Raw genomic sequence first — 15,715 nt, 5'->3', positions numbered from 1 at the left:
TTGCCGATGGTTTTGTAACCCATTCCAGCCTTGTGCAGGTCTACAATCTTATCTCTGACGTCCTTGGTCAACTCTTTGGTCTTGCCCATGGTGGTGAGGTTGAAGGTGTGAAGTATGATTCTTTGGACAGGTTTCTTTTATACACGTCACCAGTTGAGATCAGGTGTACCTTGTTACGCCTAATGAGGACTAATCTGTGTGCTTCTTGGGCACATAACTGGTCATTGGGAGCCAGAATTCTTGTTTTTTGCTTGGGGGTTCAAATACTTATTTTCTGCATCAAATACAAATAAAGTCATAAATGTTATAAAATGCAGTTTTCTGGATTTATTTGTTGATATTCTATTTCTCACTGTTAAAATACACCTACCATTACAATTATAGATCACACATTTCTTTGCAAGTGGCCAAACTTGCGAAATCGGCAGGGGTTCAAATACTTATTTTCCCCACTGTATGCTCCACTGTGTGTTTAGCCCAGTATGAGTATGTGTGTGCGTGCGTGCGTGCGTGTGAGAGAGAATGAGAGAGGGGGGGGGGATGAAAGAGGATATATGTCTGTGCCTGTCTGTGTATTTGTTTTTTTAGTTTGTTTGTGTCTGTATGTGTGTGTGTTTGTGTGTGTGTCTTACAGACTGCGCCGGGTGCTGTTGAGACCACAGGGGCTCCAGGGTCTCCAGTGCCAGGTGATGGTTGCCGGGGGAACGGCGTACGCGGTGCAGGTGAGGATCTGGCGGCTGCCGCGGGGGTAAGGGTTAGTGGGCGCCGCTACCTCCTTCTCATGGATCTGAGGAGGCACTTCAGGAGCAGAGGAGAGAGAGAGAGAGAGATAGAGTTGAGAGAGAGAGAGTTGAGAGAAAGAGAGAGAGAGAGGGAGAGAGAGAGAGAGGGAGAGAGAGATGGAGGGAGGGAGGGAGGGAGGGAGGGAGGAGAAAAATAGGATTTCAGCCAACTCTCTGGGGGTGGTTGCAGGTCATATTCATGTGCTTTTGCAGCTGCCAAATGCTGCGTCTCAGCATCTTAACAACACCTCTCTTCACTGAGAGAAACTATTAAAGGTCATTCTATATTTCTATATTTCACACTTTAAGAACAATATGTGACATAACTGCAGAACATGCACTACATATACAGCTTCTTTTCTAAGTAGAACAAATATTATGTAACCACCTCACAATAACACTTAGAACATCACATTCAGACAAACATTTATCTTGTTCATTTTGAGATATTGTTCTCTATCGCAGCTTGCGCTGGTGTATGTTTGTGAAATGCCAGTGTCTATACAGTGTCATACACAGGTCAAGAGGTTAAAATCCTTGTGCTATATGTGGGAGACTTCCCACAGTAGCCAAACCTCTCAAACAATCTCAAATAACCATACCACAACGGCCTAGAGTATGTATTATAACACACCACAACCGTCTAGAGTATGTATTATAACACACCACAACCGCCATACTGACAAACACTACTGGCACCTCACCAGGATGGTCAAGTCTAGACATTTATTCACTACACGTTGTTGTTGCTGAAACTGGACTGAAATGTTGTTCACGCCACTCAGCCAATCCCCTAATATGCAGGACTGTTAGTTACCATTGACGATGAGTGTGAGGCTGAGTCTCTTCTCCAGGGCGGCTGCTGTGTTCCTCACCACCACGGTGTAATTTCCCGCATCCTGCTCACACACGTCCCTGATCTCCAGCACCTGGTGATGCACCTTCATCCGCTTAAACTCTGGCCGCTTGCTTATCGCTTTAGCGTTTCTAAACCTGCCAGAGACACAACAGAGACACGACAGAAACACAACGATAATCATAAACGTAAGATGAAACTAATGCAGAGATACAGAAATCAATTTCCATCCATCCAATTTCACACCCCGATAATATAACATCAAATTAGATTAGAAAACTGGCAGAAATTTCCATTTTGCGCCTGCTAATGACATGATGATGGCTGGATTGCTGCCATTTGTGCAAACAAATACACCGCGGCCTGCGGTTTTGCATTAGCGATGAGGAGAAAAGAAATTTCATTTTCGCCTCTTAATTTAGCCCATAAAACACACACTGATGTGTTCCCGTAATTGCCTGCCAGGTTCCATTTAGGCAGCGGAGGAGAGCGTTGCTGATGTTTTGGATGGTGACTTCATTTTCTGTAACCTGTTGGACTGATGCAGAGCCTCACCATTGGGTCTCGGGCATGGGGTACGCTGATACTTTGACGGACAGCTTGAAGGATTTCTCGCCAGCTGTTGTTTCTACTACCGGCCCGTGCTTATAGTCCAAGCTGATGAAGGGTTTTTCTGAAACACACAAACACACATACACACACACACACACACACACACAGACACAGACATCACGTGCATGGAAAAATTAGTGTGAAAGCTGGCAGGCTGCTTGCATAATCTCTACAGTTGGCATTTTGCACTTGAGCTTGCGCTGCACAGCTGTCAAGAGACTGAATAGATCGAGCTCTCAGTTCCCTATTTCATACTGTGGGTCTCTAACCAAAGGTCAAAGGTCAACCTTAACAAATGCCCACTGAGCAATCTATAAGATATTTCGCCTCAAGGCGAATACATTTATACTCTGTGTTTACAAGTGTCAAGGTTCACCGTGTGAGAATTCTTACCGTGAACGATGACCACCGTGGACCTCGTCACCAGGTCGTCCATGCTCTGGGCTGTGCAGGTGTAGGTGCCGGTGTCCCTCACGTTGACGTCCCGGATGGTGAAGATACTGGTGGCCTCGGTGGCCTGGGCCAGAGAGTTGCGGCTGTACTGGGGGCTGACCGTCTGATTGACCTGCAGACAAACACACACAAGCTCAGGCTGAGACGAGATGAGAAGCCTCCGCAACTACTCATGTGAGGTTTCATAATGAGAAGTTATGACTTCATAAAAATATATTGATTCGACCACTTGGTGCAGAGTTCATTGTGCTTTTACTTGTGGGTTCTTTTGACTTCTGAACAGTACAAATAAGTCTAAAGTACATTTCTTTAACGAAATTCAGTTTGTGTAGGGGTGCTCAAATGTAGTAATACACTGCAGTATGAAATCATTTAGCTTGCTAGCCAGATAGCCAGTCAGTCTAACAGATATCCTTAACTCATCTTCTCTCTATCTTCAAATTGTGGTTATGGTAGTCATACAACCTACTGTCACAAGCATTTCATCCCTTCATCCTTCATCCTTAATCCTCCATCCAAGCTGCTCTGCCACTTTCCGTCCCCCCATCCCTCATCCCCGTCCCCCCATCCCTCATCCCTCTCCCCCCATCCCCTGTACCTGTTGCCGGGGGTACTGCCACTGGAGGTCCACGCCTGCGTTGAACTCCACCATGGCTGTGCAGTTGAGGACCAGCGCCTCCCCCACCATCAGCTCCACTGGGTCCTCAGGAAACAGCTTGAGATCGTAAACCTTGCTTCCTGCAGGGGCGCGACAGCGGCCACACTGTCCGTCAGCACTTTCCTCCACCCCCCCCCACACACACATATACACACACACACCCTTCATCTATAGGGTTGCCCTGTGGGTGCAGCCCTAACAGAGAGGCAGGCCTTCTTGGTGTGGCACACACCGTGCTGTTTGCAGACTTAATTGTGTAATTCAATCTGCCCTTTGGCTATCATTAGGAGAGAGATACAGATGGCTGCAAAACGCCCAGATACACAAACCTGATATTTGCTCGAAATGGGCAAGGGGGGCTGATGTTTATTTTCATGCTCCATCAGCTATGCTGATGATAGCTATGGAGGGATCACTTTCTCTCCCTCCCTACCTCTCTCTCTTTTACACACACACATACACACACACACACACACACACACACACACACACACACACACACACACACACACACACACACACACACAGAGACTTTTAAAACCCTTTTCTTTAGGCCTAGAGGGGCTTGCCTGTTATTCTTGGCCTGCTATGGATGTGTGCTGCTCTCAGACCGTAAGTGAGTGAGGAATGACCTCACCCTCCAACCCCCTGACAGGTTGTGTCTTGAAAGTTCAACACGAGCGGGAGGGGACGATTGCCCTGTGGTCTGCTCTATCTTTGTCTTGGCCTACAAGTGCGCATTCACTTAAATGGCTTCTTCCATCATTAATATCAATAAAATAATTGTGAATGCCCACATTATAATCCCCGTGGAAAGATATTCCATTTTTCACACAGGTCAAACCATTGATAAAATAATAATAAGTGCTGTTCCAGCATCAACATATCCTTTAGATACACTATCTTTCAAATTAAATTATTTCACAACCTAAATTGAGGCAAACTGTTCACATTTAATATATGGCCTAAAGACCTTTTGGCATTTATTTTCTACTACCCAGAATTTGTTTGTTTGAGAAATTATGACTTAAGATTTAGGATTTCCAGTGAAATTTGACAGATAGATATATTTCACAGAGTTCCCTGGTTGCACTCACCTGTAGAGTGTACAATGTAGTATGAGGACTGGAATTCTTGACCTTCGACCTTGGCGATGCAGTAGAAGCCGAATAAATATGCGATGCTGTCTATGATGTGTCTGGGCACTGACCAGCCTCGTTTGTTGTTCCATCTTATCCCCCCGTCCTCCAGGAGAACCGGACTTTGCTCTATCTGCAAAAGCACAACAAGACCCATGACAAGCCACCCATGACAAGCCACCAGTTCAACAGAGAGACGGGTTTTGGCTATTTGGTGACAGAGATTCATATTATACAAAGAGGTAAAGGATTTCATATAGTGCAGAAACTGGATTTTGAAAAATCAAGGCCCTTTCTCAAAATTTGTATTAAAAGCTGTTATTTGTCTGGCTAATTCATAATTACAATAATTGTGTTTTTAATATTGTGCTATTCAATAGACTCACTCTGAGACAAGGTGAAATGCGAATGATTCTGTTTTGCATTTCAATATGTATTTAACAATATAATTGACTTCTTACTAATACAGAGTGAAAGCCTTTAATCAGCTAATGGGAGCAAAATATAGCCCCGCAGTTTTATCAAAGGATTTTACCTGCCACTAACAAAAGTTCTACAAAAGAAACAAATGTCTTTATTACGCTCCTTATTGCCTTTGTGAGACTACATCGTCTCGAGCAATCCATCATTTGTGAGCTGAAGAGCTTTGAAGAGTTGCTTACTTACTGACAAAGAAAGACACGGTACAAGAGATGACAGATCAAGGAAGCTTCATGTAGAGTATACAGATTGTGTTTTTTGTTTTTTGTGTGAGTTAAGAGATTAAGGTGCCCGCTTATGCATCTGTCTAATTATATTTCATATTCATTATTAATATTATATATATTTTTTCCATTTAATTAAATACTTTGATCTGCGTTTGATGTCTTTAGAGTGACCTTGATGTGGCTTCAAACCACCCGGCAACTCGTTATTGTCTCCTAGTGCCTGAGAGGGTAATCAGGCCATTAAGGATCCTGAAACATGACTGAGGCATCGACCAGCGGTCTCCCACTTACTTGGTACAGAGAGACGTTGAGCTCAGGGATGGATACCAGACAGGGTACGATGACATCAGCAGAAGATTCGGTGACGAGGATAGTCTCCACCTGACTTTTGACAAATGGCTGTTGGAGATCTGCAGGGAAAAAGTTCATGTGAAAATGCAAACAAAGGCACGGACTATTATTCCTTCTCCAAATTAGTATAAAGAAAGGAATAGTGGCTAGGAAGTGGAAAAATAATGAAAGTGTAAAAACGTCAACTTTTAATGAATGGACAAAGAAAATAGTCTTCTGAATTGGATGAAAAATGAATGAACTCTAATCCAACAAAAGCAGTCATAAAACACATAACACACTCTGAATTACATCTTGGACAAATACGACTCCTTGACAAGATTTAAAAGTACTTCAGATGAAAAGGTTGAGATGGTTATATTTCTTACATTCCTGACAATAATCGGTTTATCAAGCTTAAGATTACTATCGAGGCGATCTCTGAAGCATTTATGAGGCTCTCGTGAATGGCAGTGTAAGACTCCTTTATGAAGTGCAACAGACGCTAACAGTGTAACTAACCCAAGGGTTATCAGATCTCGGCGGCTATAAAAATTCCTTTCCCTCCTCGCCCTCCCTCTACATGGGGATGAAGATGAGCTTGGGGATGCAGTCAAAGCTTGTTCTCTTCAATTCCCTTTCATTAAATATCACAGAGAAAGAGAAAGAGAAACAGAGACATATCTAGGCAATCTTATCATTATCCCTGTTTTGATCCCTTCTCAAACAGCTTTTTCTTTTTTCATGTCAGCAGAGTTAGATATAACAACATACCACAAAAGGTCCTCAAATCTTTTGGGGATCATAGTATATCTGATTGCAATTGTGAATATTAGCATTTCAGTGTATTTAAAAATGCTTCATTATTCATTTTTCCTACACTGCTCAAAGCAATCCTTTCAAGCGGTTACATGGAGAGGTTTTTATTATCGCCCATGGAGGTCTGGGTAGACAGACATTGCCAGAAATAAACAAGCGCCCAAATGTTTTGATATTCGGCAATAAATCATAGGTATGGCGGTGAGATCTGAGCTCTATCACTTCCTTCACAAAAGGACACAGGTAGCTCCAGGGTGCAAAATCTTGTTGCGGTTTCAGAAGAGCAATGGATTATAGGAATTAGAAGAATAGAAAAACAAAGAAAGCTACAACATAGCTGTGTGTATGTATATATGTGTGTGTTTGTGTGTGTGTGTGTCTGAGAGAGAGAGAGAGAGAGAGAGAGAAGGAGAGAGAGAAAAAAGCACAGGGAATGAGAGCAACAGAGAGATAAATGAAGAGATAAAGCCAGAAAGGGAGTGGAGTGAAAGACATTTAGACATTTAGCAGAACAAGATCAAGAGAGAGAGAGAGTGACAGAGAGAGAGAGAGTGACAGCGAGAAAGAGAGAGTGAAAGAGAGAGAGACAGAGAGAGGAAGTGAGAGAGAGAGGGACAGAGGTAGAGAGAGAGAAAGAGAGAGAAAGAGGTAAGGAGAGAGAGCGAGAGAGAGAGAGAGAGAGAAAGAGGTATGGAGAGAGAGTAAATGATCTGCGGTGTGCTAACTGAAGCCACATGCGTCTCATCCCCTCTCGCTCGGTGCTCAGCGCTCGCCCTAATTTATGGCTGTGATTGCAGCTGCTTCTGATCAGCCCCCTAGCAAGATCTATGGCAACAGTTTCTGCACGTTGTCAGGAGAAATCACACCACCTCTCACTTGAATTTAACAATCGGCAGTGTGATGCCTGTACCTGAGCCCAGCTCCCTGCCTCCTACCCCTCGTTCCCTACCCCATCACTCCTCTACCCAGCCTTCAGCTCTGCACCATCTTCCTGCCGGGCCCCCCAGACTCACTACCTTCAAAACCAGGGTTGAGATGCAAACCGGCAGCCCTGGACATGAAGCCAGCCTTTGATCAATCGATCCCCAAAATCAGGTGGTCTCCCAGGGGAACGGTGAGTGCCTCACCATCAGCGAATGATGAGTGCATATAAAAAGCCGACTTCAAAGGCCTCGGCGAACCCACACGAGGAAAACTTTTTTTTACAAGGCATCACAGCGGCACAGCACTCTTAAGGCTGAGGATGCTGTACAATGCCTTATCTTAAACGTCTCCAGACCTTGGGGCAATCTGGCCAGCAATGGTGAGACCAAAAAGCTCTGAGAGAGGACTAAGAACTCTAGAGTGCATGGGATAGAGGGCCTCACGTGGGCCGGAGATGAAAGGAATGTTATCCTTTCTCAAGATCTCCACCTAGGAAGTGCCAACAATAATGACTCTGGGTCCTTATTACACAGAATTAAGTGAATACAATGTGTGTCTATTTTCCTAGAACATGTTTTTTTTCACCATCTTGTTTCACTTGATATTGGCACCCAAGTGTCCAGCAGCTACTGCAAACTCAACCAGATCATGATTGTGTGAGGTCTGCTTTCATTTGGAGTAACACGGTTTTAAAACAAGGAGGGGGCGGGGGTGGTGGTGGGGGGTTGATGTGATTTTGGCGAAATGTTCATAATTTCTTGTAGATCTCCCAAGGTGAAGAGAAATCTGAGATGGAAACACCACTGTTAATGAAAGCAACTGGTACGTGCATGCAGATCAAAACACCACTCTGGGACTGAGTGTACCGAGTCACGCACCCAGCTGATTCGGCTCTGATCTTGGATGCTAATTGTGTCGGGGTCAGGAAATTGATATTCAGGTGGAGACGTATCCATGGCAACTTTTCATTTGGAAACAATATTGGATATCTTGGATATGGGATCGAGGGCCCAGACACTTAATTACCTGGACTGCAGATGACCACTTAAGTTTTAAACCAACTGGCTTCATTACATACAAAAAAATAAAACCATGTCCTGAATCTGTGCTTTTGTATTCTTAATTATATTTTCGTCCATTTCAAGGAACTGGTTTCCCCAAAACACCTCCTACAACTCCACAAACATCCCGCAGGGATAATTACAACACTAGCCAGAGAGTCGTTTTTTTAGACAGAGAGCATGAAATGAAACACACACACACACACACACACACACACACACACACACAACTGAAGTTCCACCACAGCTCAAAGACCTTTAAGGAAAACACAAGCTGAAATCCTCAACATGACAAAACCTCCTCATAAAAGTCTAGAAGACGAGGTCTTACATCTCCAAACACAGACAACTGTGTTACCACCAAAAAAACGTCTTCAGAAGAGGGAGTTTAGAAGACATGCGGTAGAAAGAATTGGTGGCACCCTATTCCTAAGAATGATTCATTTCTCAGTGATGTGTAATGCTATATGATAATGGCTTGAAACAGTAACACTTGCACTTGTGACATACAGCAACACTGACCTGCACATTTATCTTGTGGATTGGACCACTGGCCTAAGGTCACTGTTAAACGAGGTTGGTCTCTGAGACAGATCCCATTAATGGCTGCCCGCCCGTGACTCACCTCTGACGAACACGTAAATGCTGGCGGCGGTGGTGCCGTCGATGACGGCCCTGATGTCCTGGTAGAAGCAGCGGTAGTGGCCTGTGTCATTGCCCTGGGCATTGCTGAGCACCAGCGTCTTGCAGTAGGGCTTCCCCGCCTCGCCTGGGCACTCCTCAACCCGCACAGCCCTCTGACCGGGCCCGCCGGTCGGCCGCAGCTGGTCCGTATCCTGGTTCTGGTCGTGCCGATCGCTGGCCTGGATCTTCTGGAGGGTGTCCTCAGGCCAGGCCCAGTCCAGTGTGCGCTGGCCCCTAGCAGTTAAAGTAAAAGGAGCAGTTAGAGTAAAAGGAGACCAAGGGGGTCAAAGGCCACTTAGGAGCTAGTAGGCTGTAGTGCTTCTGAGGTGCTGAAGTTCTTTCGACAGTCAATCTTTTTCTTTCTTTTTTTTTTTTGCGAGGTTGTAAAAGCTCAATTTTCTCCTGCTCTCACTTATGGAAAAAAAAAACATTGAGCTTCCACTGAATCGCTTCTCACTTGGCTTTACTGACTGAATTTAAATGGAATCCACTCAACACCTTAATGATAGTCTTCGCTGGGCCAGCAGGAGGGTAGGCGGCCAACAGGGTGTGATTTGGCTGATAGAGCATGCAGAGAAAATCCTCCCCGCCACTTTCATTATGCTTCCCCCATGGCCTCCTATCCCCCTGTGGTGTCCTGGTCTTCTTGTTATGCTGGTGTGGCTGAGAGAATGCTTATTATGTTGCCTAATATATGCATGAGTGTCTCAAATCTTATGTTACCATCTATCAAGCTGATCTACTGATGAATTACACATATCGCATCCAAAAAAAGTAATCCCTAGCTACCTTACTCATAGAACAAGTGACACTTGTGGTTACGTACAGCTAAAACAACACTCAGCCATCCCCTGAAGGCTGTGCTGGGATGCTGTTTGCACCAGGTGTCCTAAGGAAATAGACGCAGTGAAAATGAGGCAACAAAAGGAGTTCCAGGATTTAGATCCCAAAATAACCCAATTCCAAATCTCTGTCAGAACAATGAACCGCCTCCTCTGCATCTTGAAAATCTCCTGTGACATTCCATACTGATTGCAGTGAATATGGCGAAGACGATACAATGAAATTCTAGCTTAATTCCTCACTAACTGTGGCAAGGATATCCACAGGGGTAAATCCTTTTTTAGAGGGCACACTACTTTTCGTGAATCTCTACGGGAATGCTTCCAGAGATATTATTTGCCTTCACAAACCCTGTTCAGCTATGGGCAGGAAAAAAAAAAAGTTCATCAACTAGATTTCTTGGCAAGAGCTACTCCAGAGATTTCATAAGAACCTGCAATAAATAAAAAGCTAAATTGCTTTCTTTCTCCCCTTTCAAACAAAACACGCAGTTAACATTGTCAACATCGTTGAACATTGTTGAGGGATTGTAATGGGAAAGATGCCATATGCCTCACACAGTTTTTTTTCTCCTGGGCTGTTTTCCCAGGATGTTAAATTAAAATCAATTAATTAAATAAATAAATAAATAAAACAATGTTGCTATTGAGGTTATTCTTGTTAATTTCTTCATACCTGCATGTAATGGTTAGAGTGTCACCGGCTTGAATCACAAGATCTTCTTTGAGGTTGTCAAGAGTGGGCGGAGTCATAGAATAACCAATCACCAGACCTGTGAGAACAGAAAGAGGACAGAGATAGGCTTGATCATCGCCATGCGGAAAGCAATGCTTTTGACAGCACACCTGGCAAAACCTGTCAAAGTAGCTCAGCGTCTTGGGCAGTTGAAATCAGGCATGGCGGATGCTTGGATGCCATGTTCCCCGGCATGTTTTTCATTACATGGCTTTGCTTTTAAGCCATCAGATACATCCATACATCACTCACCCTCTTACTTGTTTTCACACTCCCAACCCCGCGAATAACACGGCCCTCTCCAACGAGTCAAGGGGATGATTGGATCTGTCATGTCTGAACAGAGATTTGGGCTCAGCCTCTGGGTTCTGACACCGCAAAGATGGCTTGCATTAGCTAACGGCCCGAGTCAAAAATAGTCATCATTAAAGTCGGAGAAAAGCCCTCTGTGTGTTATTAGACTTCTGCTCAGGGGCATACCGTGTGTAAAAACGTCACCGTGACTTATGCGACAGCTGGGGATAGTTAGAGGTGAACGGCTGTCGCCACTCAAGATGCCGAAAATTGAGAGGTGTTACGTGAGAGGGTAGAAGGGTCAGATGAATAGCTTGTGCCAATTTGTCTGAAAAATGACTCTCGCGAAGGGGAAAATCCCCTCAAGATTAATGGTTTAAAAAAAAAAACCTAAACACTGGATTAATTGTTTCCCCTTCTGAGAAGCCAAAAGAGTAGCAGAATTCGTTTCCACAATGAGGGGCAGGATGAAGGGAAATGCTGAAAAGAGAACAGCCTGTCGGCACCACAAATGTTGATTCATCACAGACCATAGAGATCACACTGTCATACAGAGAGGATTTGATTTCTGTTGGAGACTGTGTTTAAAAAAAGCCCAATAGAAACCCAGGCATCCTAACCCCAGCCACTGGAAGGGGAGATGTCTGCGGGAGTCTTTGTAACAAACCCACGTTGGGATTCAGCACCGACACACACACACACACACAAACACACACACACACACACACACACACACACACACACACACACACACACACACACACATACACACACACAGTGTCCTGTACGGAGCTTAAACACATGACAAGAGCGAGACAGCACCAGGGAGAGGAGCTAAGGCATGGGCACTTCTCCTGCCCAAATCAGCCAGCCGGACAAAGTCATTTCCAGGGACCATTGGACGACAGCGAAGCGTGTCCACGCATGCCAATCAAAGCCTGATGTTCAGGACCAGTGCGTTTCATGTACACAACCTCGCCGCTTCAGACTGCATCCTGCCGTCCTGGTCGACAATAGAAAATGGACGCGGTTTTGTAAATATTTGATGGCGAGCCAGGGACCTGTTTATAGTTAGGCTTGAGTCCACGGGCAGCAATGAGCTTCCCTTTTGTTAGTTTGCTGTTGTTGCTGATGTTGCCATTCTGAGCAACCACCCCCCCCCTCCCACCCTCCCGCACACATACACACATACTCCTCTCCGCCACCCTCACCACCCCCTGAGTTACCATGGGCCACAGAACATGTATAAATAAAATCCTACTAGTGTGTTATGAATAAGAAACTAGCTCAGAGACACTATCCATAGCTGCTTTCATCTACTGTAGTCCGTACAGACTCTATACACAGTCGACTTACTTTTCACAGACCACTTGACATACAGACTGACAGACAGACAGTGGAAATGTAGTGTACTACTTAAGAGAGTATACTGCTGTCTGTTTCTGTGTTAGTTGATCATATTCATTGTCTGTATCTGAAAAGTCTTTGTCCACCAGGCATTGTCTACAATGTAAAAAATAACAAAAATCTGAAAATTAGATCTTTATGCACTGTATGCACTCTGCCCTTTTAATCTCTTACTTTTCTGTTCTTTTAACTGTTCATTTGTAAAGCGCTCTGAATTACCAATGTGTATGGATTGCGCTACATAAATAAACTTGCCTTGCCTGTGAAAAAAAAAAACAAGTGTCAGAATGCAAAGTGTGATGTGTTTGAACAAAGCGCACCCATACCAGCCATTTTTGTGAGCCGTTTTCCCGTGACAACATCTAACACTCACTATTTGTTTATTGACGGAAGACAAACCCAGTGTGACTGTGACAAAAATGAGCGCCGTTCCCTGCTCTGCTCCCAGCAGGGAGAGCCTATAGCCTGCTGGTCTCAAAGGATTGCGAGACCTTGTGAAAGCACAACCGTGAAGGACCTGCTCACTTTGCAAAGGGACGCTGAGTCTGTAAAAGTTTGTATTTTTGAGGGGGTAAACCTGAGGTAAACAGCTCTGCACACAGCCCTCAGAGACAGCCAAGTCAGAAAGGTTCTCTATGGTACCAGGCTCTTCTGAGTGGTATGGCTGTAGAGGGGGATCTTTATGCATATTTGATTTCTTGCCTCACCTTTGGCAATGGACTTCATTTATATTGCACCTTTCAACCCATAGAGCACTCAAAGCGCTTTACACATTAATGCCTCAGACATCTACCCATTCCCATACCGATGGTGGGGGCTACTATCCAAGGTGCGGTTGGGGGGTTCAGTGTCTTCCTCAAGGACAGTTTGTCCCTTGGTGAGGAGGAGTCGGGATCGAACTAGCAACCTTCCGATTGCTGAATGCCTCCTCAACCTCCTGAACCCCACAGTGTGACACTGTGTAGATCTGGACCGAGCCAAGTAAAGAGAGAATTCCTGGAGCTGAAATGTGTTTCCCTGTACAACAAACCTCGTAACTACATAGCTGTATTTGAAATTGGATCTGCTTGTACTGATGGCCTGCGGGCTGAACTGGGACCAGAGGTGTGTTTGTGTATCGACAGAACCCCAAATCAATCAGTGGTGCTTAAATAAACCATGCAAGACTTGGGGGAGGGAGGTGGAGGTGGGGGGGGCGGTGTGAGGGGGTGACAGTGGGGGTGGGTGGTGGAGGTGGGGGCGGTTTGAGGGGGTGACAGTGTGAAAAAGGAAATTCACGACTGCTCACACCTTCGCTATTTGTGGAGCGTTCGATTTCCTCCCGCTAACGGACACGGAGGGAAACGACGGCATTCCACTCCTCAGCCCCGGCTCCCCCTGGAAAACCCCAGGTTAGGCTCTCTACCTTGACCTCCACCTTCCCACCTTCCACTCAATTGTCCAACCACCATAGAAACCACAGCGTGGGGCAGTAACCTCTGCCATGCAGAAGGCCGCTCCCCAACACACACACACACACCAATGTGGCCATAACTCTTCCACAAAGCAAGAAGAAGGATGTGTTGTCCCAAAAAAGACAACCTTGTATCGTTTAGAACTGCCTACACCTAGCCAGCTGTCCAGTAAATGTTTTTTTTTCCCCCCTCATCATGCTTAACGCATCATGCTTAACTTATTCAAACAGCATTCACACAAATTCCACAGATGAAAAAGATGAAAAGAGGGCTTGTATCTCTGGGGAGGGGGAATAAATCAGTTGCACGGGGGGGTTGAGAAAACAACTGGAATATGATTAGGTTCTCAAGCGGGCAGCGAGGAATTTTAAATTGGACAGGCCGAGAAACGGGCGCTGACACCGTGGTAGCATACTCTCTGCCGATAAATGTTTCAAATAGCTTGGATTTTGCTCCTGGCGAGGGAGGTGTGGGTGAGGGTTGACCGTTTCGCCCCCCAGCTGAACCCGCAGAAATTTCAGCCCATTTAACCAAATGTGAAGTTTTATTTCCCACTTGCTCTCATTTAACAGTTGGCCAGCACAACCCAGGGACATAAACAGCTTTAATTGGGGGGATGGGGGTGGGAGGGGGGGGGGGGTGTGGGGGAGTGCTCAATGTAAAGGAAAAGCCAGCTTTGCAAGTCTTTATGATTTCAAGCTCTCCATCTGACCTACATACAGGGAGCTCAGTGAACCATGTCTCCATACTGTATGTTGCCTGTAGATGATATCTTTCTGTAAATGGTGGAAGGCGGGGGCTGGATGCGTGTAATGCATAAGGACACCCAGCGGTGTGATTTCAACAGCTGCGGAGCACAGATACATACATCCACAGATTATCAATGCACTGTAAATCCTTTGGCAAAGTACATTGTCATGTCTGTGTTTGGGCGGTTGCCACCTACTACATATCTCAATTTCAAATAATACATTTTCACTTTTCCAGACCAGTTGGAATCAAGCAGTGAATGGTGGATAACCCCACACACCCCTCCCTGAGAGGAAGTTAGAGCTGTCTGTTTTTCTCTCTTTCTGTGTCCCATTTTTTCTGTCTGTCATAGTATCTCTCTCTCTCTCTCTTTCTTCCTATCTATCTTTCATTTGATCAACCTGGTGATAGATCTTTCCGGAGCATGGAGAGATTTATGGCTTGTCATTAAGGTGCTTTTGGCATGAATAGTGTCAGATCGTATCCAGTTGTGAAGGAGGAAGACTCACATCCTCAGCCACAACACACACACACACACACTTGCACAAAGGCACACACAGGCACACACTAACGCACACACATACAAGCACACACAGGGACGCAGACAAGGACAAGCACACCAAACAGTCCCTTAGCACAGCTATAGGTGATTATCTAGATAAATTGGATATGCTCTTGTGAATGAATGATAACACAGACCGGATGCCATTGGCCATTTCTTAATGTTCTTCAGTGAGCTCTAAGACCAGTTCATATATAAATATATATTTCCCATTCCAGCATGGATTTGGCTTGTGACAGCTATGAATTCATGTGTGTGAGCCAGATGTCAGTCTCTTCCATATGGGTATATATTTCCACACTAACAAAGACCTTGGAGCCTTGGAGTCAGCCACCTGGAAGTGAGAGACTGTCAGTATGTGAGCTTAATGCATAGCTATAAACTATTATATGACCAGACATTAGAGATTAGGGAGTCCATTCACGGTGAGAAATGATAGAAATCACACATTTCTGAAGTATTTTTCAAACAGGACTCACACTCACACTGTTCTTTATGCAGTACTGTCTCAGTGTGTTTGACCTTTTCTAAAACTGTGTAAACAAGACCTAGATGGGAGACAGCATGAAGCTATATGTTCAGCTTTTTAAATCCAACTATAAGCCCCACCTAATGTTTTACTAAACCCATGTCTTCATAAGTCAT

The 15,715-nt window shown here is 44.9% G+C and overlaps 1 protein-coding gene across 2 annotated transcripts in view; it reads right to left on the bottom strand.

The window, feature by feature from the left end:
* Window positions 1-15,715, bottom strand: part of flt4 (fms related receptor tyrosine kinase 4) — a 51,021-nt gene that overhangs the window by 26,074 nt on the left and 9,232 nt on the right. For both annotated transcript variants that reach the window (XM_031586802.1, XM_031586803.1), the window contains exons 2-10: window positions 10,544-10,640; window positions 8,967-9,259; window positions 5,499-5,617; window positions 4,459-4,633; window positions 3,302-3,441; window positions 2,644-2,815; window positions 2,194-2,311; window positions 1,600-1,775; window positions 633-798 (exon numbers count right to left, since the gene is read on the bottom strand). In XM_031586802.1, the coding sequence (XP_031442662.1) occupies window positions 633-798; window positions 1,600-1,775; window positions 2,194-2,311; window positions 2,644-2,815; window positions 3,302-3,441; window positions 4,459-4,633; window positions 5,499-5,617; window positions 8,967-9,259; window positions 10,544-10,640 (1,456 nt within the window). The remainder of the gene's footprint in view (window positions 1-632; window positions 799-1,599; window positions 1,776-2,193; window positions 2,312-2,643; window positions 2,816-3,301; window positions 3,442-4,458; window positions 4,634-5,498; window positions 5,618-8,966; window positions 9,260-10,543; window positions 10,641-15,715) is intronic.

Source organism: Clupea harengus, chromosome 20 (genome assembly GCF_900700415.2).
Source record: "Clupea harengus chromosome 20, Ch_v2.0.2, whole genome shotgun sequence".
NCBI lineage: Eukaryota > Metazoa > Chordata > Actinopteri > Clupeiformes > Clupeidae > Clupea > Clupea harengus.
The sequence above is the reverse complement of the archived record's forward strand: the minus strand, read 5'-3'. Positions and strand labels throughout refer to the sequence as shown.